A 25,629-nucleotide genomic window follows, 5' to 3' on the forward strand; every position below is an offset into this window, starting at 1 on the left:
AATTTAGCTTGAAGAGGGCTTCCTAGAAGAATCCTCCTGAGATCCCAAGAGTGGTCAGAGTTCCAGTGGCATGCCTTCTCGATATCAGAATGAAACCAGTAAACCCTAAACTAAACCCTGAAACCTACTGCATCTTGGTGATAACACAGGTGTTACACAGCGGCTGGATAACCCTCTGTAGCTTTGGGCTGCAGTAAACAATGGGAAATACGGGGCTCCTTTTAGTAGTCTCTAGACGTTGTTGTTTAGTCACTAAGTCGTGTCTGACTCTTTTGCAACCCCATGGACTGTAGCCCGCTGGGCTCCTCTGTCCATGGAATTCTCTAGGCAAGAATACTGGAGTGGGTTGCCATTCTCTTTTCCAGGGGAATCTTCCCGACCCAGGGATCGAGCCCAGGTCTCCCACATTAAGGTGGATTCTTTACCATTGAGCCACCTGGGAAGCCCATTCTCTAGATAAGTGGGTTTTGTTCAAGTTGTTCTTTTTGTGAGAATAGAATCATACTGACACACTGTGACAGTATCGACGTCGAATTAGTTGCCACCGTGTCAAAACAATGTGAGGAATGTGTTTTAAAATTTGAATATATTTAAGAAGATACTTTCCCTCCTTAGGTTCCATTCTTACCGTTCCTGCCAGCCTTCAGCATCCTGGTGAACATTTACCTGATGGTCCAGTTGAGTGCAGACACCTGGATCCGATTTAGCGTCTGGATGGCGCTTGGTGGGTCTTCTCCTGTTTTCACTTTCTGAACCTGGGCTCTCTCTTTCCCATGTTGTGTGCTGTTCCAGAGAAATGCACCCCACCCCCTCCCTAGAAACAAAAGCTTTTTTTGGTTTCCTCCTTTCCCAAGTTTTAGAATACCTGAATGCCTACATTTCCAGATGTTTTCCAAATACCTTTTTAAAATTCAATTGCTGCAGTAACCCTGTAGAACTCCGTAGATCCTATTTTTTCTAACGTCTTGAGTAAGAAAAATGAAGCCCCCCTCACCAAAAATCAAGGGGTCTAATTTGCAAATGGCACCCCTAAAGTCTGATTACAGAGCCAGTTCCTTCCAGAGCACCATTGAATTTCTGGCAACATTTTGAATGAGCTAATTGCAAGAAATTTCTTTTCCGATACCTAAATGTCTTTTATTAGACCCTTGGGGTGGAATTTGACCTTACATACTGTGAGTGAGCTGATTTACATCTACACTGCGTCGGTTTTCATCATGACTTCATCAGTGTCCGGTGTGAAAGCTGACTTGTAAATTCAGAGTTTAACTGTCATAACTGGTGGCCTGAGGAGTTTGAGAGTTTGTGCCTTTTGATGGTCCTCCCATTGGCATAATGAGTCTCACTCAGTTGGGGGGGTGTGTGTGTGTGTGTGTGCATGTGTGTGTGCATGTGTGTGTGTGTGTGTGTGTGTGTGTTTGCTTTGGCTATAAATTAACTTCATTTCAGTCTCAAGCCACCAACCCCCTTGAGCCAATGGGAGGTTTAACCTAGTCGGTTCTCCCCTCCCCCCAAGCCGCACTAGTTTTGCCCATTCTGGGGGGAGATCTGACACGGTGCCAGGAAATTGGGGTGGATCAAAGGTTATCCATCCACACAGGTTGCACTGGGGCATTCTGTCCCTGCGGCCGCTCCTGGTAGGCAGCTCTGTCTTATCAGGGCCAGGATTCTGATGGGAGCCCCCTGCGACTTGGCTGTGCCCTCCGGAATGAACCACAGAGTCATTCCTTCGCGGTCTCGCCACCTCCCCTGGGGCTGCCAGGAAGCCGAGCCCTTACCCTGGGGCACAGGAAGCAGAACTCCTTCGCTTCCTCAGAGCCCAGAAGACTGTACTCTGGCGGAGAGCTTCCCCATGCTCCTGCCTTTCCGAGAACCACTGCCTCTTTCCTCAGCTGTAGCTCCCTGAAGCTCAGTCGTGTGCTTACCGTGGTGAAGAATGGGAACCGCAGAACCAGACTCCCCTGTTTCAGTCCTCCCCTGCTGTTTGTTAGCCCTGTCACCTGGGTCATATTCCACCCCTGCTTCTAAGTGCCTCGGTTTCTTTGTAAAATGGTGGTATCGCTACCTTTATTTGATGACAGAAAAGCTAGCTCACCAAACCTCTAAGGACATGAGAGGAAGTAGAATCCGTTCTAACAACTGCACATGCCAGAATACACATTGGTGGGCTGCTTCCCATGGTTTACATGGGAAAATTACAATGCATTTCACATCAACCCAAAACTCTCAATCAACTTTTAAAATTATAGCTAAAACACAGCAAAAATGCCTACATATCCTGTGAGAATACTTAAAATCTTTCCTCTCTGATCCTCAGTCAGTGTGGTTGTTAATAAACAGTTGCTTTGCACATAGTTATTCATCCTCTCCTGGTGACAGTAACGTGTGTAAGGCGCACCCATGGCACACACGGTGTGTGCCTGTGTTGTCACTTTGGTCATGTCCAGCTCTTTGCAACCCTGTGGCCTATAGCCCACCAGGCCCCTCTGCCCATGGGCTTCTCCAGGTGAGAATACTGGAGTGGGTTGCCATGCCCTCCTCCAGGGGATCTTCCCAACCCAGGGCTCAAACCCCAGGTCTCCAGCATCGCAGACAGATTCTTTACCCACTAAACCACCTGGGAAGCCCATTCACACAGGACATGTTTTCCAAAATATCTGACTGTGTCTCTAATAATCCAGCACTTGTATTTGGGGAGTATTTGAGACTTTGCCCCATATATCCTTTTGTTTAAAGTATCGTGTTAACTTTTGAGGAGGTAAATATTTTTTACATAAACATTTCAAAAATATTTATTGAGAAAAACATGCATGTTCAGTTCAGTTCAGTCTCTCAGTCATGTCCGACTCTGCGACCCCATGAACCACAGCATTCCAGGCCTCCCTGTCCATCACCAGCTCCCACAGTTTACCTAAAGTCATGTCCATTGAGTTGGTGATGCCATCCAACCATCTCATCCTCTGTTTTCCCCTTATCCTCCCACCCTCAATCTTTCCCAGTATCAGGGTCTTTTCAAATGAGTCAGCTCTTGGCATCAAGTAGCCAAAGTATTGGAGTTTCAGCTTCAACATCAGTCCTTCCAATGAACACCCAGGACTGATCTCCTTTAGGATGGACTGGTTGGATCTCCTTGCAGTCCAAGGGACTCTCAAGAGTCTTCTCCAACACCACAGTTCAAAGCACCAACTCTTCGGTGTTCAGCTTTCTTCACAGTCCAACTCTCACATCCATACATGACTACTGGAAAAACCATAGCTGTGACTAGATGGACCTTTGTGGACAAAGTAATGTCTCTGCTTTTTAATATGTTGTCTAGTTGGGTCATAACTTTCCTTCCAAGGAGTGTCTTTTAATTTCATGGCTCCAGTCACCATCTGCAGTGATTTTGGAGCCCCCAAAGATAAAGTCAGCCACTGTTTCCCCATCTATTTGCCATGAAGTGATGGGACCGAATGCCATGATCTTAGTTTTCTGATGTTGAGCTTTAAGCCAACTTTTTCACTCTCATCTTTCACTTTCATCAAGAGACTCTTTAGTTCTTCACTTTCTGCCATAAGGGTGGTGTCCTCTGCATATCTGAGGTTATTGATATTTCTCCCGGCAATCTGGATTCCAGCTTGTGCTTCTTCCAGCCCAGCGTTTCTCATGATGTACTCTGCATATAAGTTAAAGAAGCAGAGTGACAATATACAGCCTGGACGTACTCCTTTTCCTATTTGGAACCAGTCTGTTGTTCCATGTCCAGTTCTAACTGTTGCTTCCTGACCTGCATACAGGTCTCTCAAGAGGCAGGTCAGGTGGTCTGGTGTTACCATCTCTTTCAGAATTTTCCAGTTTATTGTGATCCACACAGTCAAAGGCTTTCGCATAGTCAATAAAGCAGAAACAGATGTTTATCTGGAACTCTCTTGCCTTTTCAATGATCCAGCGGATGTTGGCAATTTGATCTCTGGTTCCTCTGCCTTTTCTAAAACCAGCTTGAACATCTGGAAGTTCACGGTTCACGTACTGCTGAAGCCTGGCTTGGAGAATTTTGAGCATTACTTTGCTAGCATGTGAGATGAGTGCAGTTGTGCAGTAGTGTGAGCATTCTTTGGCATTGCCTTTCTTTGGGATTGGAATGAAAACTGGCCTTTTCCAGTCCTGTGGCCACTGCTGACTCTTCCAAATTTGCTGGCATATTGAGTGCAGCACTTTCACAGCATCATCTGTGGTTTTGGAGCCCCCAAAATTAAATAGCTCAACTGGAATTTGAAATAGCTCAACTGGAATTTCCATCACCTCCACTAGCTTTGTTCATAGTGATGCTTCCTAAGGCCCACTTGACTTCACATTCCAGGATTGCAATATTGCATATACAGATTACACATTAAAAATGAAGAAGCACTTTCTACTGGGAAGACATTTGTCAGCGACCTTGCCTGGGATATGCTGTACTTGCATTCTGCCCTTCTAAAATAGCACAGAAAGAGAAGGCACAAAATATCCTATTATGTTCTATATTAAATTTTCCACATACAGGAGGGGGCACATATATATATATATATGTGTGTGTGTGTGTGTGTGTGTGTGTGTATATATATACCAGTGGCTGATTGATGTCAGTGTGTGGCAGTGGCCAACACAGCATTGTAGACCAATTGTCCACCAGTAAAAAAAAAAAAAAAATTTCCCTGTACAAAGTCATTTTATCACACCAAAAGCTGATTTCTTTTTCCTCTGAAAGGTTTCCTGATTTACTTCGCTTATGGCATTAGACACAGCCTGGAGGGTAATCCAAGGGATGAAGAAGATGATGATGAAGATATGTATTCAGACAACATTAACGCAGCAACAGAAGAAAAATCTGCCATGCAAGATGGTGACCATCACCAAAGAAACCTGAGCTTACCTTTCATTTTCCATGAAAAAACGAGCGAATGCTAGTGCCTGCTGGGACAGAACTGGTCCACAGTCTTCACGTACATGGTCTGCGTGGAGGGATCCGTGCCGATGTCATCACCACACCAGGTTGTCATGGATTTGCTGCAGACACAGTTCACCCTAATTTACACTTACTCACGTGAACAGCACCTTCTCTGATGGCGACTCCATCTAGGGAAACCACTCTGAGCTCGCTCCTCCGTGATAAATATCCCCCAGATAGTGGGAATGTGGGCATGTGTGTGCATATGTTTGTATATATTGTGGAATATCAATGTTAAAAGTTGTTGGTGTCTTACTCATATCGCATTGCATTTTTCCAGTGTTGTCTTTCATCGGTAGCCTGTACTACACACACTAAAATGGAGGTGATCGCTGAATAGAAAAGTATCTTGAATGTGCCAGGTGTGGTTGGGGAAATAACTGTCGCTTTTCCTTATTGGACTTTATGTCAAGTTAGACATCCTAAAATTGCATTTACCCATCATTGTCTCTGTCATTAGTCTGGAGTAAGGGGAGGGGTAGGAAATTAGCCTTTTCTGTAACTTACAAATGTCGGCGGTGGGTTTAGCACAGAGTTTTCTTCTGTGAGGTATGACAGTTTGCTGAAAGTTTAGCCAATCGGAGTGCTTGTGTCTGCAGTACCCCACAGGGCAGGAGCGGCCTTCTGTGTCAGCAGGTGGCAGGCACCCCCTTGAATGGCTGTCTTCTTTGAGACAGTGGTCCTTAAATGTGAGGCCTTCACCTTGTGTGAATGATATCTTCCCCACTCCCCCATCCCGCCCCAGTCCAGTCGGGCTGGAGAGAGGTAGTGTGAGCTCCTAGGGACCCTTTGTGCTGGAAAGTGAAGGTGGTCCCCATGGGCAGGAAGCTCGTGTAAGTGGCAGAGAGGAGGATGCATTTGAAGATCAGAGTAGTTACGTGCTTGGCTAAGACCCCAAGCACTCCTGTTTTAAAAGTCACTTAAAATAAGCCAGTAGAACCTCCCAGGTCACGTAATTGGTGGAATGATTTATACCTTTTTCCATTAGTTAATAAATAATCACAGTTCACAATTTATTTAGGGTTTTTTTTCCTAAGCCAGTAGTAAATTCTATCTTTACTACATGCAAAAAAGCGGGGGCGGGGTGGGGGGCAGGGGGGACGATGAAGGAATACAAGAAAATTCCCCTGTTCTGATTTTAAAGTGCCTGTTCAGTTATTATAGGGCATTTGGCCCAATTTGAGGGGTTTGGATTTAATTTGCTTCTGATGTTTCTTTTGGAAACACTTAGGGATATTTTTCTTCCTCTATCCCATAAATTGTTCAGCACTTTTAATTTCATTTATTTTTAAGTGACCACACTTAAACTAGTGATACAAATTCCAGTATTTGAGAAAAACCCATCAGTGGTTGAGGAATAGAATATTTTAGTTAAATACATGATTATTTAAAACGTCAAGCCAAAAACATTAACCTAATTGAATTAAAGCCATAGAAACACAATAACCTTTATACGAGTAATTTGTTTTTAAATGTATGATTCTCTAATTACTGTATTTCATTTTATAGGGTTATCTAATAAGTGGACTACTTATCTTCGTATGGTTCGCTTCTCATGAATTACTTTTCTCACAAATAATTACATGGTTCACGAGATGAGACTAGCACATTATCAAGCCCAGGTGACCAGCTTAATACAAAGGCAAGGAAAACACCGATTTTCTGACAGCTCTTCCAAAAGATCAGCCATTTTATTTTCATCATTAAAAAGCAAGTTTTGATTGTTTAGGAGTTTCTTGTGATGGAAAATCCAGTAAACAGGTAGGAAAGTCTGGGTGCCAGGGTTGTAGCATCTCGGATCTAGAATTCAGAACTAACATTCCACAATTTCCAGGGTGCACATAGTAAAATCTGAGGCCCAGTACTGCATGTTTTACTGGAGAGGAAGAGTTGGCTGTGCAAGAGGCAAAGTATTTCTGTAATCATTACTGTGGGCCTAATCCTAGATCTTTGCTGTTACTGCAGCATTCTGAGAAGCACTTTGATTCAGTAATCAGGCCCTTCACATGGGAATATGAAGAATTAATTTCATGTGTGAATATTAAACCTTTTACTGTAGCACAATCAAGAAATTTATTTAGAACATGACAGGCAGCTAAAACTATTATGCCCACTGTGTTCAATTAGGAGCAGAATTGAGTTAAAAATAATTTTTCCACCTTGAAACACTTTACAAACACAATTGTCTATGAAAGATGCTTTGTTCGTGACTATCCTTTTTTTCTGTGACAACTCAAATATCTGTTCATATGTATGTGTGAGTGTATATGTTAATATATACACATGTGTATATATGTGTGTTTGTGTGTTTCAAATGTTGGTGTTTAAGTCAGCTGGGTTTATGATGGGCTTTGGAAATGATCCTGTTGTCTAGATTTTAAAAACCCAACTGACAGAGAAAAAATGTTTTGTATTGATAGGTATGCTTATGCAAAATGTTTAGGTTTTAAACTATTTTGAAATATATGGCAATTTTTTATGTATAATATTTTCTATAGATAGATTCTTTCAGAAAGATATATTTATAATGTTTCTAATATGAAATCACTGAAGTCTAGTACATTAGGTGCTTTATGATCTGAAATGCGGTGGGGTGGGGGCATTAGGGAATTTCTGTTTACTTTTTTCTGCTATGCCTTTTCTGACATTTCTGTCTTGGTTTGCGCTTTTTTAGGAAAAGTCAGTACTACCAGGTCTTTTTCTGTCTTTCTGTTACTACATTTGAATTCACAACGTTTTGAACAAAATGTTTTTGCTTTCTTAGGATTGCCAAAATGTTCTGTGTAGATTTTTCTAGTAATCAGACACACTTATATAAACTTCTTTCCAGAAATTAAAAAAAATACATATGCATTCTCTTAATTGTGATTGAGTAAAAACAGCTTAAATTACTTTTCTTTTTTTGCACTAGGAAATCTGCTCTCTGAACATTTTCAGTGAGAAACTTCTTATAATAGCACTTTTATTTTATACTCTAATGATTTGTGAATAACGATACAAAGGCCATACCGACCCTACATTTAACAAGGTAGTTATGCAACTCCAAATTTTGAAACTATTTAAACTACTTATATTAGAACTTTTGATATATACTGAAATACAGATTATTGCTTAACTAATGTAATTTTCCCCACAGACAAATATTTAGAAAAGTAAGACCAAAACATCATTTGAGATATATACATTAATGAAAAACTAATGTTGTATCTATAAAACCTTCTGTTGTCAGCCACACTCGATAGAAAATATGTTTCAGAATTATCTGTTTCCTTTAAAAGACAAGACCCTAATCTTCTTTTAATTTTTCTAAATTCAGGATTTTTTAAACTTTAAAATTTCAAATAATAAATTTCAAATATTTTTAAGTCCTGAGTATGTTACAATCTTTTGAATTAGAAATTATATTCACCAAATTATTTTCTAAATGTATTTAACTGTTTAGCAGGGAGAATAAGGTGTATGTAACTGTTTAGCAGGGAGAATAAGGAAGAGTAATTGCGCACCAATGCTGATAATGCTGGAGGGACTAGATTAGTCTGAGCTCTGTTTCCTCTTAGATCAGCATATTCTGAGATTATAAACCTCAGACGCAATTGTGCCAAGATTCCAACTCTTCCTTCTCTGTGATGTTGCCCGTGATGTTCTGTGCCTGGGTATCTGCTGATATGCTTCAAGTGACAGTAGAATTCAAACCAAAAATATGAATACAATGTCCCACCTGATTTTAAAGGATTGGGTTTAGAGTGTGCATCAGGAAATAGTAATATACACGTGCTTTGTGTGAATGTCTTGTGGGGGTGTTATTAGCTTTTTTGGGCTTGTTTTTGATTTTTGACTAGTGCCAAAGTAGTGCCTTCTCTCTACATTTTCTACCTAACATTTTGTAGCTTGTTCTAAACTATCAAGGGAAGAAGTACCAAAGTTCACATAGGAACTAATGCCAGCACAGATCATTGATTTTCAGACACATAGATGTGTGAAAATAACATTGTTTGACTTAATTGTTTAGCCGAGTTTCTTTTTTTATCTCCTTGTATAATTATATTTAAAGTTTTTAATGGCTTTCTGGTTTATGAATTTTGAAAGGCCAGATCTACTGTTGTTGTGGTTGTTGGTTTAGGGGTTGGTTTTTGTAACATTCGTTATTGTTTTTATGTACACAGTTTAGTCTTGTTCATTTCAAATGCATTTTGTTACGGCTCAACCCAGTCAGCAACCCTGGGAGCAGCACTGTTTCAGCTTTTATGCCCCTTAGCTGAAGCCACTGCCGCTATCTCGGGCTTTCAAGAGCCTTCAGCGACCCCTGGCAGCAGCTCCATGGGGATCATAGCCAGGACCGTGGGTCAGGCAGGCTGACCCACGGTGTGAGTGTCTATAGCTGCCTTTGCTGGGGAGTCTTGGATGACAGGGTAGGATATGAAGTGAAAAACTAAGGTAGTTTGGGGTCCTTCGTTTCAGCTCCAAACATCCCATGAGTACAAGGTAAAGGACAAGGACCAAGGACCCTCTCCGACTCACGGGAAGGATGGCTGCTCCCTGGAACTGCACCATAGGCCCTGGCCCCTGCACTTTCTGCACCAGCACCAACATCCTTGCAGGGGGAAGCACACAGGCCACGGCTCCGTTGGTAAAGAACCTTGTATTGCCCCCGTGGCAGGTTTCTCTGGCCCGTGCCTGGTTAACAGGCTCTGCTTCATCTTTGGTATCCATTGGTTTCATTGTTTTCTTCTGTTATCATTGTACTTAATAGAAACCGTTGATAGGGCCTAAAACTCTACCAAAATTCTATGTCTGTAAAAACCAAAAGATACTTTGGTCTTACTCAAATACAGAGATTTTTTGTGTGTGTGTACGATTGTAGATAATTTTAAATTTACATGTTTTTGATGATAATCAGTGTTCCTTTTTGCTTATAACGTTGGATTATTTTTTAGAATTTGTAATAAATAAAAACTGCTGCTGCTTTACCACTGTAATATGTGCTTTCTAACCATATATTTTTAAAATAAATTTTAATATGACTTATCATAGTGTTGTATGCATATGTATCATACCTACCAAAAGCTTACATTTCACACTTACCAAATTTAAACTGCTTTTTTATTTAGGCCAGTTTAGAGCTCAGAAATATAGTACAATCTAAATGGAAACAATTATGTTGTTAAGAATACTCACGGGGCAACCTACTACTGTACAACTTCCAAGTCGTATAAGAGACGTCCTTCACTGTACTCAGTCTTCATGACACATTCCCAACACCAGTTGCTCCTGAAGCATGCCACCCCAGGACCACACATCTGAGGTCCTACCAATTCAACTGCCATTTATTTATTGGACCAGTCTCTTTGACATTGCTTTTGTCTGCAAGAAGCTCCTTGTTATGCTCCTGACCAAATCATAGCTTTCAGTAACTGGTGATCAGTTATCTATAACTAACAGAAATTTTGTACTGTATAGTGAATAAATATTTATCAACTTCAGCCCTCTTTACCCTTTGATGGGGAGGGAGGAGTCAGTTTTCTGAAATAGTTTCAAGTTAGTTAAAATTGCAAATCTCCTAAATTATCTTCTTTAATTTTGAAATGCCATTGTATATAGACTTTTAATTCCTGTTGGGTTCTTTTTTTTTTTTTTTTTCCATAAATGGAAGGGGACACCCACCATGTTGAATTAAACTTGAGTATGAATTTAGCCTGCCTTGAAAACCAAGCTAAAACAGCAACATATTTTCCAAATGGAAGTCTAAAATCTAATTTATCTATTATTTATTGTTGGCTTGATTAGCATTGGGAAGTAGGTTTTGAGGCCCCCCCCCTCTGTGCTGGCACTGTGGAATCATGTGAAGGGAGGGTCAGCAAGGTTGGCGTCTTCTGAGGTCCAGACCCTCAGCTTGTAGATGGCCGTCTTCTCCCTGAATCTTCACGTGATCTTCCCTCTGTGTGTGTGTCTATGTCCAAGTTTCCACTTCTTATAAATAAGAATTCCAAAATTATTGTCCTAATACCACCATTAAACAATTATAAAATATAATGGGAACATAAAAATAGACTTGAACAAATGGAATGGTATATAACATTATGATACATTCTGGGATAGGATGATTTAATATTGTAAATTTGAGCATTCTTCTCCCAAATAAAATCTCTATGCCGTCATAGTCACAACACAAAGTTTTTATGGAAGTTGACAAGGTGATTTCAAACTCCATCTGGAAGAGAAAATGTATAATCATAGTTAACATGAAATCAATGATGGGGGCATCCCTTGCCCAAACAAATAACAAAATATACTATAAATCCATCAGGAAGCTGCCACAAGCTTCTTATCCTCATCCATCAGAGGGCAGACAGAATGAAAACCACAACCACAGAAAACTAACCAAACTGATCACATGGGCCACAGCCTTGTCTAACTCAATGAAACTATGAGCCATGCCGTGTAGGACCACCCAAGACAGGTCATGGTGGAGAATTCTAACAAAATGTGGTCCACTGGAGAAGGGAATGGCAAACCACTTCAGTATTCTTGCCTTGAGAACCCCATGAACAGTAGGAAAAGCCAAAAAGATAGGACACTGAGAGATGAACTCCCCAGGTCAGTAGGTGCCCAATATGCTACTGGAGACGAGTGGAGAAATAACTCCAGAAAGAATAAAGAGATGGAGCCAAAGCAAAAACAGTGCCCAGTTTGTGGATGTGACTGTTGATGGAAGTAAAGTCCAATGCTGTAAAGAACAATATTGCATTGGAACCGTGAATGTTAGGTCTGTGAATCAAGGTAAATTGGACCTGGTCAAAAAGGAGATGGCAAGATTGAACACTGACATTTTAAAATGGACTGGAATGGGTGAATTCAACTCAGATGACCATTATATCTACTATTGTGGACAAGAATCCCTTAGAAGAAATGGAGTAGCCCTCATAGTCAGCAAAAGAGTTCAAAATGCAGTACTTGGGTGCAATCTCAAAAATGATATAATGATCTCTGTTCATCTCCAAGGCAATCATTCAATATCACAGTAATCCAGGTCTATGCCCCAACTGCTAATGCCAAAGAAGCTCAAGTTGAATGGTTCTATGAGGACCTATAAAACCTAGAACTAACACCAAAAAAAGATGTCCTTTTCATCATAGGGGATTGGAATACAAAAGTAAGAAGTCAAGAGATATCTGGAATAACAGGCAAGTTTAGCCTTGGAGTACAGAATGAAGCAGGGCAAAGGCTAACAGAGTTTTGCCAAGAGAATGCACTGGTTATAGCAAACACCCTCTTCCAACAACACAAGAGACAAAGTTACATGTGGACATCACCAGATGGCTAACACTGAAATCAGATTGATTATATTCTTTGTAGCCAAAGATGGAGAAGTTCTATACAGTCAACAAAAACAAGACCGGGAGCTGACTGTGGCTCAGATCATGAACTCCTTATTGCCAAATTTAGACTTAAACTGAAGAAAGTAGGGAAAACCACTAGACCATTCAGATATGGTCTGAATCAAATCCCTTATGATTATACAGTGGAAGTGACAAATAGATTCAAGAGATTAGATCTGTTAGAGTGCCTGAAGAACTATGGACAGAGGTTTGTGACATTGTACAGGAGGCAGTGATCAAAACCATCCCCAAGAAAAAGAAATGCAAAATGGCAAAATGGAAAGGCAAAATGGTTGTCTGAGGAGGCCTTACAATTAGCTGAGAAAGAAGAGAAGTGAAGGGCAGAGAAGAAGAGGAAAGATATACCCATCTGAATGCAGAGTTCCAAAGACTAGCAAGGAGAAATAAGAAAGCCTTCCTCAGTGATCAATGCAAAGAAATAGAGGGAAATGATAGAATGGGAAAGACTAGAGATCTCTTCAAGAAAATTAGAGATACCAAGGGAACATTTCATGCAAAGATGTGCACAATAAAGGACAGAAATGGTATGGACCTAAGAGAAGCAGAAGATACGTTGTCAGGAAGTTTGGAAAACTCAGCAGTGGCCACAAGACTGGAAATGGTCAGTTTTCATTCCAATCCCAAGGAAAGGCAATGCTAAATAATGTTCAAACTACCACACAGTTGCACTCATTTCCCATGCTAGCAAAGTAATGCTGAAAATTCACCAAGCTAGTCTTCAATAGTACATGAACCAAACTGAGAACTTCCAGATGTTCAAGCTGGATTTAGAAAAGGCAGAGGAACCAGAGATCAAATTGTCAACATCCATTGGATCATAGAAAAAGCAAGAGAATTCCAGAAAAAGCATCTACTTCTGCTTCATCGACTACACCAAAGCCTTTGCCTGTGTGGATCACAACAGACCAACAGACCGTGTTTTCCCGTTTTTTCATGGAATGGGTTGCAATTCTGTCTATCTGTTGCCTCCCCATCACCTTAGCTGTCTGCTATCAAGCCTATCAGGGAAGTCACAAAGTTCTCACCTCCAATTTTCTGAGCTTGAGAGGGGAGACTTTGGGGGCAGGCCAGCCCTGTTGAAAAGCTTTCACAGGTAGTGATTTCAACAGTGCTTTGTAAGTAACAGGTAGAGTGCAGGTTCAAGTTTGACTTTGGGCTGCCTTGTCTATAAAATGGGGCTGATACTAACCACACAGCGTCCCTGGTTGGGTGGTTGTTGATATGAGCAACAAGAAATGTGTGGTGAGGTTTCTATGCTCTGTGTGGAGCATGGTGTGCTCCTAATAAATATGATTTTCCAGAAACTGATGGTAGAGTACAAAATTCAATAAGACATATTTCCTGCCCTTGAACTCAGGAAAAAGCAGGTGAAAGAGGTGAAGCCGGATTCACAGCTCAATTGTGCATTTTGTCTTGGCTGCTATGATATCACAAAGGATTCACACTGGGGAAGTGCTTGGCCCAGCCAGGAGGAGGTAGGGTCTGAGCCGAGCCTTGTAGGATGAGTGGTGAGAGGGCTGGCAGGTGGTGGAACAAGGTAGGGGACTTTGGGGGGCCAAAGGGGCAGCAGAAGCCTTGGTGCCCCCCTCCCACCCTACTGGCTGGCCCGAGGGTGCTGGGAGCATGCTCTTTGCATGGCAAGCAGGCCAGGGAGCAGTGGGTGCCGAGAGAGAGAGCTGGAGAGGCCTGACCGGGCATGAGAGGTCTGGAGAGCCTTTGGAGGGGGTTAGTTGGGTTAGTGTGTGTGTGTGTGTGTGTGTGTGTGTTTAGAATTGTATTTGGAGATCAGTCTAATAGCTGGAGGAAGTATGGACTGAGGGGCAAGACAGAGAGGCAGGGAGACCAGATAGGAGGCTGTGGCCACTTTCTGGTGACACATGCTAACGCTGTGAGCTGGGGCAGAGAAGGAGGGATGATGGCCAAGAAGGGCAGCCTTGATGCAGTCAGTAGGGCGATGAAGCAGGCCTGGAAGGGCGTGGAGTGAAGGAAGGAGGTGGAGCCGGAACCCCAGGCTCCAGCCCAGAGTGATGAGCCAGTGGTCAACTTCTCAGAGTCCCGCGGGAGGCCCTGGTGCTGTTACTTGGATCTCTTTTCTGGCGCAGTTCCTCCTGAACACCGAGTTGAGTCTTCTGTAGGGCAGTGGGGCTTCTGCTGCGTAAGAGAGGAAGGAGAAGTTTCTCCAAACCCTCCAGCAGAACCCCAGGGAAGCAGCTGGCCTGCCTTGGGACCCTCTGAAGGCAGAGCAGCCTCCCCCCTGGGAGCCCCAGGGGGCTGCCAGGTCTCAGCTGCAAGGGAGGCTCGCGTCCAGCAGGTACAGGGCTGGGTGCGGAGTTGGGACTTCCGAGGGCGATGGTCTTGTTGGTGAGCGCACGGAAGAGACCTGCTGGGAATGAAGAAATATATGCAGGGGGCATTTTTTACAGAGCATCACGGCCATACCGAGCTGGTGGGAGAGCGCTGGTGACATCTGGACAATTCTGGTTAGATGAGACACCGCAGGATTACGCCGAGCCTTCTCGAAGTTGGTAAACTTGGTAAAACGCGCGGGGACCTCGAACTGGCCGAGTGACTGTTGTAATTGACATTTCGCTCTCAGCCTCGGGAAAAAGCGCAGCGCTTCACGGCTCCACCAGGGGGCAGAAGAGGTCACATTACACAGATAGAGAATTTAAAAAAAAAAATCCCCAAACTTTCCCCTAAAATTTGTGTTCTTCCTCCTGAAACCGAATCCTCCAGCTGCGGCGTCCCAGGCGCCCGCCCCTCGCCCGCCCGTCTCCTGGCGTCCCTGCCCTCAACCTACGCTTGTCCGCGCGCCTCTAACCCGCAGTCCCCAGCGCCTCCGCCGCGACCCCTCGCCCTGAAGATGAAGATTTGGTTGCTGCTGGGTCTTCTGCTGATGCATGAAGCCCTGGAGGATGGTGAGTGGCTCTGGGTGGGCGGCATCCCGGCTTATGCTCTGACTTTTCCCCGGGTCCCCTATCCCCCGTCGTCCTGCAGGTCTTCCTCCCGGCTCAGGAGTCACTTCCTGCCCCGTGCACCTGCCCCCCTCCTAGGAGGATCCCCTTACCTCCCTCTCCTCTCTCCCCTCGGAGCCCCTGGAACAGTGGCAGCTGGCCCGACCCCTTAGAATCCCAGCCAGAACGGCTCCAGCGCTGCTGAAAAGCCCCGGGCAGCGGGCAAACCGAATATCCCCGGGCAGCGCCTGGTCCAGCCCCCAGTGTCAACGTGTCGGTCTGGGAGGTGGCGCAGGGCGGCTGATCGCTTCCAGCGCGCGCGCGCGCGCGCAGCGTTCGCCCCGGGGTTTTTTGCTGGTGAGGCGGGGTACCACCCAAGTTGAGCCTTTTGCAAAAATCGAAGGGTCTTCCTCCCCCATCTTCAGCCCTAGATGTGTTTTCTATACCAACAGGAGCTTAAATCCTGCAAGATATGCCTAAGTTTTACAACATATTTCTGGGTATCAAGCCTTTTCCCAAACTTCTCAAAAACCCACAACTGTTATGCTTTTGATCTGATTGGAGGGGAGGGGATGAAGCAAAGGGGTTTTGGACAATATGGGGGCCCTTGTGCCACTGCACTTTTTTGAATGTGTGCCTGTTCTGAGCCCACCCTGTTGTGTAGACCCACAACTACAGGGCCAGACTGTGTGTGCATTATTGGGAAAGATTGACGGCAAGAGGAGAGGGCAGGATAGAGAATGAGATGGTTGGATGGCATCACCGACTTGATGGACATGAGTTTGAGCAAGCTCCAGGAGTTGGTGATGGACAGGGAAGCCAGCTGTGCTGCGGTCCTTGGGGTCGCAGAGTCAGACAGGCCTGAGGCATTGAACAGACTGAACTGATTGTTCTGTTTCTCCATCTGTTATCTATGGTTCTGTTGGCATTTAATTGTTTTGGGAGGTCTGTTGTTTTTTCACTGGAGTTCATTGCATCTGGTACATCCTGGTATCCTGAAATTTCCCTTGGAATTCTGCTCTGCAGTCACTATTTTTGCTAGTTTGGGTTGAAAAGCCGCTTTTACGGTTATGCAACCTTCGGGTGGAGCCAGCTCACCCTAGCTCACATTTTATCCACTACTTAGTCCAGACCAATTCCTTTCTTTCCCCGTGACAGTAGAAACATTTGCCAGAAAATACCACACTTTGGTTTGCAAAGTCTGAAATGGTTGTGGACTTAAAGTTGAATGTGAAGCTCCTTAAGCCTAGAGCCTGGCTGGATAAAGAGTAGGCAGAGCTTCTCTTGGGGGGGGGGGGGGGGCAGGCGTGGGGGAGCAAGTCCTCTTTGCCTACAGATCAGTTGGCTTGAGTAAAACGTAATATTAAATTGCTCCCGCCAGGTCCTTGCCTGTGATCCCTGAAGCGATGGGAATGCAGTATTTGGTATCACTTTTTGAATAGGGCAAGAGATGGTCAGACAAAATAATTTCAAATGGCCCATTTATTGGGTTACAAGTTCACCCAAAATGCCTGCTGCAGAGGCTCAGGAGGCTGGGTCAGCCACCGGTTCCTGAATCTGTCCTGGCTAGGGTGTGCCCAGACCATGATTACAAATAGCTGCTTAAATCTGTTAGCACCCATTTAAGTCAAATGTAACTCATACAAACAATATAGATTTATGAGACAATCAGAAAAAAATGGCACACAGACTGAATATTTTATAGGAAATAATTGATAGATTTTAGGTGTGATGATAGCATGGTGGCTTTGCTTTTAAAAATATAGTATAAACTACTTATGAATAAAATGTTGAGCACATTATTTTTAGGGAGTCCAGGGAAAGATTTATTTTTAGATTTGTAATATGAAGGCATATATGTATACAAAGAGGAAATGTAAAATAGTTTATCATCTGATGATTTCACTTCTGTTTGGTGTCTTTGTTTTCCATCTTCCTGCATGAGAACTGAATGAATTTCACCTGTTTCTAGACTGGAGCATTTAGCTATCCCTGTTTTAAAGTACTAGTATTTGTCATGCCATAGAAATGTCATTAGTTTTGGCTCAAGGAAAAACTGACCAAATTCCTGAAAATATGGACCGTGAAAAATATTAATGTGCCATTTCACTTCTTGAAAATAAAATACAAGTCAGTAAATATTTCAACATAGTGATTTCTATGTTAATGAGTAATTTTTGTTAATCATAAAAATCTGGAAAGCATAGAGATACACAGAAGAGAAAAATGTATCATTTCTTTTTTTTTTTTGGCTTTTCCGCCCTATTTTAATGCATATGTACATTGTTGTTTTTTAGTCACTAAGTCGTGTCTGACTTTTGTGACCCCATGGACTGTAGCGCACCAGGCTCCTCTGTCCATGGGATTTCCAAGGCAAGAATACTGGAGTGGGTTGCCATTCCTTCCTCCAGGGGATCTTCCTGACCCAGGGGTCGAACCCAGGTCTCCTGCAATGGTCCTTTAATTTTGAACACATAATTAGAAAAGTGAGTCTGCTTCTGTAAAGTATGTAAGTTTCTCTAAACCTTTATGTTGTCTCAAGTTTGAGTTATCGTGAGGCTGGATGGGACCAGGGAAAGGTCCCTGAGAGTACCTCGGCGGGCAGTCCTTCTGGTGCCAGCCTCCGATTGACGGGTCGGGGTATGGTGCATTACTGGGTCAACCCAAAGTACAAGCTGTAGGCACGGGCCCTAGACTCAGCTTCTCCCACCGCCTTTCGATCTGGTTCATCACTTCTAGGAGAGGCTTCCAATAGTAAAAGGATTCCCTGTAAGCGTTTAGTGGGTGTACATCTGCTCTAACCCAGCTAGGTTGGCCTGGCCTAATTCTAAAATGCTTTAGGGACTTCCCTGGTGGTCCAATGCTTGAGACTCCCCTTCCATTGCAGGGGGTGAGGGTTCTATCCATGATCAGAGAGCCAAGATCCCACATGCCTCGGGCCAAAAGAATAGCCAAAGCATAAAACAGCAGCAATATTGTAACTAATTCAATAGACTTTAAAAAATAATGAGAAACTTTTTAAACACTTTAAATTTTTAGAAGTAATATTATTTCTTCTCATGAAGACTAGGAGCTGGAAGGGTGTGTCACTTTTGTAACATCGAAAGTGAGGCATGAAACAGTTAGATAACAGCCCAAGATTTTACTGAGAGCCAGATGTGGCTCACCACACCCGATCTTCAGTATTTGTATGGAATACGTGTCATAGTGTTTGTTGATATGGTGCTGCTATTTTTACATTAAAGAGTACAAGATCACAGGTACTTAGCAACTTTTGATACTGCATATTTTATCCAATGTTGGGAACAAATAATGAAGTATAAATATTATTAAAAATATGCAGTTTGTCAATCTCATGCCAGACCCTCGATTGATTCTAATTAGATCTTCAGTCTAACGTGGGTTTATTTTTGGTCCTGTGAAGGTTCTCTTTCTGAGAAAACGAAAGAGATTCTTTATAATGTGAGGGCAGTACAGCCAGATCTCTAAGAAAGTTAGGGGGCCAACACTGACAATGATTACCTAACCAGGACTCTATCACTTTTGTGACTCAGTTTATTCCTTGGGAAAAGAGTAAAATCTAGTTCAAAAAGCCTTACAATGAAAAAAGAATCATAAAAATTCTCATTGTTTTTGAGTGCAAATAATGAATGTTTTGAAGCATGTAGGATCTTAGCCTACATGTTTAACATCCAAAGTCATCTCTGATCCTTAGAGATAAAAAAGAGATAAGTTTAATTTTCTTTATCATGATTCTAAGTGAATGGACATTCCTCATACTTTGTACACCCTTCTTTTAAAAAAAAAAACAAAAACCTTTTTATTTTGTATTAAAGTATAGTCAATTAAGAATGTTGTGATAGTTTCAGGTGGACAGCAAAGGGACTCAGCCATACATATCCATGTATCCATTCTCCCCAAACTCCCCTCCCAGCCCGGTTGCCATATAACATTGAACAGCGTTCCCTGTGCTATGCAGTAGGACCTTGTTGGTTATCCATTTTAAATACAGCAGTGTGTTGTACACCTTTCTATTAAAATCATTCTTTTGGGTGTTTATTTAGATCTGTTTTTCTGATGTGATAAACTCGTTGAGGTCAGGGAAAAGAAAGAGAGAAGTTTGGGGGCCATGCAGTGCGCCGGCCAGAGCAGCAGGAGGAGCTCGGGGATGGATGGCTGTCCCTGGGCAAGGCTGTGAAGCCTTTACCTAGTGGGGCTCATTGTCTAATGGGGTGGACGGGTAATGAAGAAAAGGTAACATTTCAGGAGCCGACAGTGGATGTTAAGAATCAGCGATCAGGGTGTTTTAGCTTCCTAGACTTGCTGTACCAGAGCACAAACTAAGATACTCCAAGTTCATTCTCACCCAATTTTAGGGGCTGGAAGTCTGAAATCAGGGTGCCAGCAGGGCCATGCTACCCCGGAGACCCTGGGTCAAAGCCTCCTTTGCCTCTGCTGAGCTTTGGCTGCGGCCGGTGATCCTTAGCGTTCCTTGGCTTGCAGCCACGTCACCCTAACCTCTGCTTCTGTTGTCACCTGGCCATCCTGTCCCTTGGCGTGTCTTCGTCTGGCATTGTCCTCTGTGTGTGGGTCTCTTCTTCTAAGAACACTGATATTTTGGATTAGATTTTTGGCCCTAATGACCTCATCTTAATTGATGATGTCTGCAAAGATCCTACTGCCTAATAAGGTCACATTCACTGGTACTGGGGGTTAGGACTTCAATTTTATCTCTCTGGGGACACAGTTCACCCTGTAAGATGAGGGAAGAGGATGCGCAGGGATGAGGAGGGCCGTGTGGGTAGGAGGGTCAGAGGCCAGCTGAGAGGGCGGAAGCAGGGGCTGCATGTCTGAAAGAGCCCTGAAGCCAAGGGAGTGGGTGTCCCGGTGGCTCGTGTGGCTGAAGGACTTGAGGTGTAAACCGCCTTGTAGGGCTTTATTCTAAATTAGATGCAAGTCACTGGAGGGTCTCCAGTGGAGGATTTATGGTCTAATTTATATTTCCAAAGGTTAGCATGCTTAGATAAAGTCAGGAACTTGCATAGGGGGCTGTTTTAATAGTCTAGGTGAAAGTGACTTGAAACAGGGTGCTTGCCATGGATGCAGGGAGGAGAGCCTGGGTTTGGGGTCTATCCTGAGGGCAAAGCCCAGAGGATTCACTGCTGGACTGGAAGTGGCTTTGGACAGAATGAAGAGAATCGTGTGTGACTCAGAGTTTTACGTCCTGAACCATTGGGTGAGTAGAGCTGCCATTTACCGATAAAGGCACACTAGGGGAGAAACTGATTTGAAACGGCATCTGGAGTTCAGTGCAGACACGTCCAGCTTGAGACACCTGCTACCTTCCGAGTGGCAGTGTGGAATAAGCGATGGAATATTCAGATCTGGATTTAGAGGTGAAGTGAGGACAGGAACAAGGGAGCTCTCAGCATAGGAATGCTTATAGTGCCAAGGGGACCTGGTGAGGCTGCTTAGAGATGGAGTGTCATTAGAGATGGGGAGGAGTTGTGAGGGTTCAGCCCTTTAGACTCAGATCAGGCTGAAAAGGAAGATGAGTGAGTCTGCCAGACAGAGAAGCAAGACAGCGCCATGTCCTGGGAGCCCAGCAAATAAAGTATTCAAGAGAGAGTGCTCATTTTGCATTACATATAAATATAGGATCATTATGTTGTATACTGCAAACTAATGAGGCTTCCCTGGTGGCTCAGTTGGTAAAGAATCCACCTGCAGTGCAGGAGACCTGGGTTTGATATCTTGGTCAGGAAGATCCCCTGGAGAACAGAATGGCAATCCACTCCAGTATTCTTGCCTGGGAAATCCCATGGACAGAGGAATCTGGAGGGCTACAGTTCATGGTGTCACAAGTCAGACACAACTTAGTGACTAAACCACCACCTCAAACTAATATCTCAATTGAGCTGTCAATTACATCTCATTTTTAAAGGTGTGATAAACTGTGTTCTAATGGATGCTCTGAAGAAAACATGTTTTGAGCTAAGGTTTTTTTAATCCTGAAACAGAAGTATCTAATTCTTAGAAGTTGCTTTTTTAAGAAAGAGGTACTTTAAGCAATGATCCGGAGGGTATTTTGGATTGGGATTCCAGACAGAGTAAGAAAAAGAGGCTCTCACGGTTCTACATTTTCATCTCCCTACTGTCATTGCCTTCTCAACTGCTCAGATTTGTTCTTGGAAAAGTATATGTGTGCCTATGGGGTATTTCATGGGGAATGGCAGAATGAAAGTGGGGTACTCAGTTGATACAGCTGGTTGGGGGAGCCCCTCCGCTACCCAGCAGATTTATCGTGTGGAGGTTTGGGTAGAAGACTGCTCTTGGGTCAGATTTTCCAGCCCGTGGGGATAGAGAAGTGAACAGTGACAGGTATTTCATGTGAATGGCTGTGTCTACACGAGTCCATGTCAGGGGTTCTTCTAAAGAATTTATTTTCTCCTCTCATACAATCTGATCGAATTAGAGGTTAATAGTCAGGTCACCTTCACTGAATAAGCTTTGATGGCAATCAGTCCTCGGCAAATGCTGAAGAGCTATGGTCCTTTGTCCTGCGTCCCTCTGGCTGTGCAATGCTCATTCATTTTGGAGACTGTGTTGACCAGCGTCTCCTCACTCGGGGATTGAAATGTATGCCTTGGAAAAGCATCTCCAGCCCTTCCAGAAGGGTTGTGCCCTCATCCTGGGCATCGGGTTCTGTTTGACTTGGAACTCCTTGTCAAAGCCCAGGACCTAACAAACAAAGAAACCACTTAGCAGTGCTGTGCGTGCGATTCATGCAAATAAAGCGAAATGCTAATCTCAAGTGAACTGAAAGCCACAACACGAACTAGAGAAGACACGAGACCTGGTTTTTCACTGACTTCTTAGTAACCTGCGGTTAGCCACTTGGCGTTGGTGATCTCAATTTTTTCACCTGTAAGTTATGGAAAATAGTGAGCTTCTCTGCCTCCATCACAAGCTTATCATGGAGTTCACCTGAGAATTATAAGACAACCACAGAACAACAGGCAGCTGCTCACTGCAACTTACTTACTGTGAAGGCTGATGCTTTTCTAAGGCATACATTTCAATCCCCGAGTGAGCAGACGCTGATTAACACAGTCTCCAACACTAGTCTCTCAGCATTTTAAGCATTTAAAATTAAATTTAAACATTTAATGCCCCAAACAATCCCCGAGATAGTCGTTATTACCATATAATTCTCAATTTACAGGTGAGGAAACCAGGAGGGTTACTTCCTAATGTGACACAGTTGGAAAGTGAATAATGGCTTTAGGACCTGAAGTCCATAATGATATTTAATGGTTTTTAAAAACTTTTATCATTCATTACTCTATAAAATATACCGTGATCTCAAAAATAAAATGGTAATGAACTTTCACTTTTATGTATCTGTTACCGAACAGGGTTCTTGGTCTTCTCCAAGCAATAGAAATTGAGTAGAGGTCAGACAGAAAATTCAGGCAGGGCTTTATTGGGGCTCCTGCTGCAGCAGGGAAAGCGAGAACAAACAACGCTCCCTTGCTTACTGGTTCCCTGAGAAGGAGTGGGGGGTGGTGAGGGAAGGTGTTAAGCTTGCTTCTTACATGGGCTGAGGGTAGGGGTGTGTCAGGGGTTGGCCTGGGAGGTGACTGAGGTGTTTTGCCCACCCCTTAGGTGGTGTTTGGGCAGGGGCCATGCACAGTACTCTGCTTTTGCTCTTCAAAAGTGGCACTTGGGTCTCTTTGGTCTCTTTGTATCTTTTGTCTAGAATTTGTCCCAGCTGGGCACACATGCAGTTATTTTAAGCCCCATACAGTTTCTTTGTATTTTGCTGCTCAAGGAGTGAAGAGGTGTGTCCAGGTTCAAGCATTGTATCACTGCACAAAGGGTTCCAGGTTCCAGTCTGTCTCATCCCCCACCCCAACTCTAGGAGACTTTACACCCTTATTCTTAAGGAGTAAGGGGCTGAAGGTCTTGTTTGAAACTGCTTCCTGCTGGATGGGGCCGCAGACCCTAGCCTGCCCCTAAGGTGTAGAAGTTCCTCACTGACAGTTCAATGACCTCTAGGGACCTGGGCCACCCTCCACTGCAATGGGCTGAACTCCTTGAGCCATCATGAGCCGAACTTCAAACCCTTAGAGCCTGGAAGAAACAAGTTTAACCAGAAGGTTGAACAAACAAGAGCTAAAAGGAGAACAACAACGATAGCCATTGAAAGGCCTAGAAAGGGAAGGAACCAAGTTAACTTTGGGCTGCCTTAACCGTTAACCAGACAAGGAAGGCAGTATCACGCCTGCCAAAATTATGGAGCCAATCTGCCTGGGCGTCTATTTCCTTAATATTAACTTTTACCTGTCCTGTTGCATTGATCCAAATGCAGCAGGAAGCAATAGTTACCACATTAACTCTGCCTTCTTCTGCCAGAAGTTACTTGAGGCCCAGATGATTGTCAAGAACCACATCGGCTAAGGAAACAAGAGGTCCCAAGTCCCATTAAGGCTTCTCATAGGAGCCCACCCACGGCCTCATTTACTCATCTGTTGATGGTGCCTGTCTTCTGAGTAGGTGTCTCAGATCTCCCACTGGTTCACAGGTGTATTGCTCTTCTGTTGTGACCTGTGGGGTTTCTGGAGGTAAAACCTTTAGCCTGGACGAGTGTACCCAACTCGATATCTCTTGCAGTTTGACAGCAATGGAGTGGCTACAAGTACTTTATAGGGACCCTTCCATTCTGACAATAGTTGATCTTCAGGGGACCCATCTTTCCAGGTTTTGAGAACAACTTAGCCCCGAGGTTAATTTCTGAGGACTGCTCTTTCCTCTCTAGTTTTAGTGGGAACTGTCTTGTGGACGTAGTCCTGGATCGCCTTCTGGACTTGTCCTCGATTAATAGTCTATCTCAGGGCCTGGTTCAGGCCTCCATCCAGTAGAATGTCTGCAGTAAGAAAGGGCTTCCCGGAGATGATTTCAAATGGGCTACAATCTCAGACCATTCCTGGGTGCTACGCAGACCATGAGGAATGCAAGAGGAAGCAAGTTGGTCCAGGGTTCATGAGCTTCTTGGCAGAGCTTTGCTAAGGATTTCTTTAAAGTAGCGTTCCTTCCCCCTACCTTCCCTGAAGACTGGGGGTGCCAAGAGATATGGAGCCTGTAGTCTGTCCCCAGGGCTGTTGTGAGCCCCTCTGTGATTTGGGCTCTAAAAGAAGGTCCGTTATCACTCTGGAGGGACTCTGGAAGTCCAAACTGAGGAATTATTTCTTTTAGAAGAAACCTACAGACTTCCATACCCTATTTAGATCTGATGGGGAAGGCTTCAGCCCATCCTGTGACATTATCAGCGAACACCCTGAAAATACTTATATCCTGATCATGGGGCATTTGGGTGAACTCTAACTGCCAGTCTTCTCCCTGGAAATGTCCCTTGGTGTTGGATTGGCCTGAGTGACGAAGCAGGGATTGGATGGGTATGTGGGTTCTTGGCGGCACATAAATCACAGGCAAGTTTTACTAGTTATAGTGTTCTTTTAAGCTTTTTCCCTGAAAAAGTCTTTTCCATCAAGGCCTGTAGTGCATCCCTCCTGTGGGGGTGGCATCAGGCAAGCTCTGGGTGAGTTTCCATTGTTGGGCCTCGGGAATTAGAACCTTATCCTCCTTTTTATACAGCCTGCACTTCCCTTCTCATAGCCCCATTTCTCAACATGTTCCTGCTCCTGTGGGGGATACTGGGGGAGTCTAGGGAGTTCAGGGGCCTAATCATTAGAGCCAAAACTTGTTCAGGTTCCTGTAGGTGAGTGGCCTGTTTTGCAGTTGATCAGCTCTGCTTTACCATTGCCCCCCAAAGATCCCTCCCTCTGATGGCCCCCACAGTGGGTTACTGTTCCCTGGGTTGGAAGGTGTGTGTGTGTGTGTGTGTGTGTGCTCGCGCGTGTGTGTATGTGTGTCTTAGTCAAAGTCATGTCCAACTCTTTGTGACCCCATGGACTACAGCCCGCCAGGCTCCTCTGTCCTTGGGATTCTCCAGGCAATAATTCTGGAGTGGTAGCCATTCCCTTCTCCAAGAAACCTTCCAAACCCAGGGACCAAACCGAAGTCTCTCACATTGCAGGTAGATTCTTTACCATCTGAGCCTTTTATGGGGAAATTTTTAGCAATTAACTTTTCTCTTTCTTTCCAAATGGCAGCATGAGCATGTAGCACGTGGAACCCGTATTTGGAGTCAGTAAACATATTTAATTTTTTATCCTTCCCTAATTGTAAAGCTCTCATTAATGCAATTAGTTCAGCCTTCTGAGCTGATGTGTGGTGTGGCAGGGCCTTG

The 25,629-nt window shown here is 43.9% G+C and overlaps 2 protein-coding genes and 1 long non-coding RNA gene across 7 annotated transcripts in view; 2 read left to right on the forward strand and 1 right to left on the reverse strand.

The window, feature by feature from the left end:
* Positions 1–9,991, forward strand: part of SLC7A2 (solute carrier family 7 member 2) — a 72,438-nt gene extending 62,447 nt beyond the window's left edge. For 3 of the 4 annotated variants that reach the window (XM_044938063.2, XM_044938060.2, XM_044938058.2), the window contains 2 exons: positions 616–724; positions 4,727–9,991. In XM_044938063.2, the coding sequence (XP_044793998.1) occupies positions 616–724; positions 4,727–4,926 (309 nt within the window). In that variant the 3' untranslated portion in view covers positions 4,927–9,991. The remainder of the gene's footprint in view (positions 1–615; positions 725–4,726) is intronic. The other variant, XR_006549007.2, reaches the window with a different exon arrangement.
* Positions 9,992–10,554: 563 nt separating this feature from the next.
* LOC123332216 lies at positions 10,555–14,449 on the reverse strand. The gene is made up of 2 exons (XR_006549011.2): positions 13,389–14,449; positions 10,555–11,174 (listed from the first exon to the last, which is right to left on the reverse strand). It is a non-coding gene; the product is annotated as an uncharacterized LOC123332216 (long non-coding RNA).
* Positions 14,450–15,086: 637 nt separating this feature from the next.
* PDGFRL (platelet derived growth factor receptor like) overlaps positions 15,087–25,629 on the forward strand; it is a 75,125-nt gene continuing 64,582 nt past the window's right edge. Inside the window, exon 1 of one of the 2 annotated variants that reach the window (XM_006080151.4) lies at positions 15,087–15,281. In XM_006080151.4, the coding sequence (XP_006080213.1) occupies positions 15,227–15,281 (55 nt within the window). In that variant the 5' untranslated portion in view covers positions 15,087–15,226. The remainder of the gene's footprint in view (positions 15,282–25,629) is intronic. The other variant, XM_025279348.3, reaches the window with a different exon arrangement.

Source organism: Bubalus bubalis, chromosome 1 (assembly GCF_019923935.1).
Source record: "Bubalus bubalis isolate 160015118507 breed Murrah chromosome 1, NDDB_SH_1, whole genome shotgun sequence".
Lineage (NCBI taxonomy): Eukaryota > Metazoa > Chordata > Mammalia > Artiodactyla > Bovidae > Bubalus > Bubalus bubalis.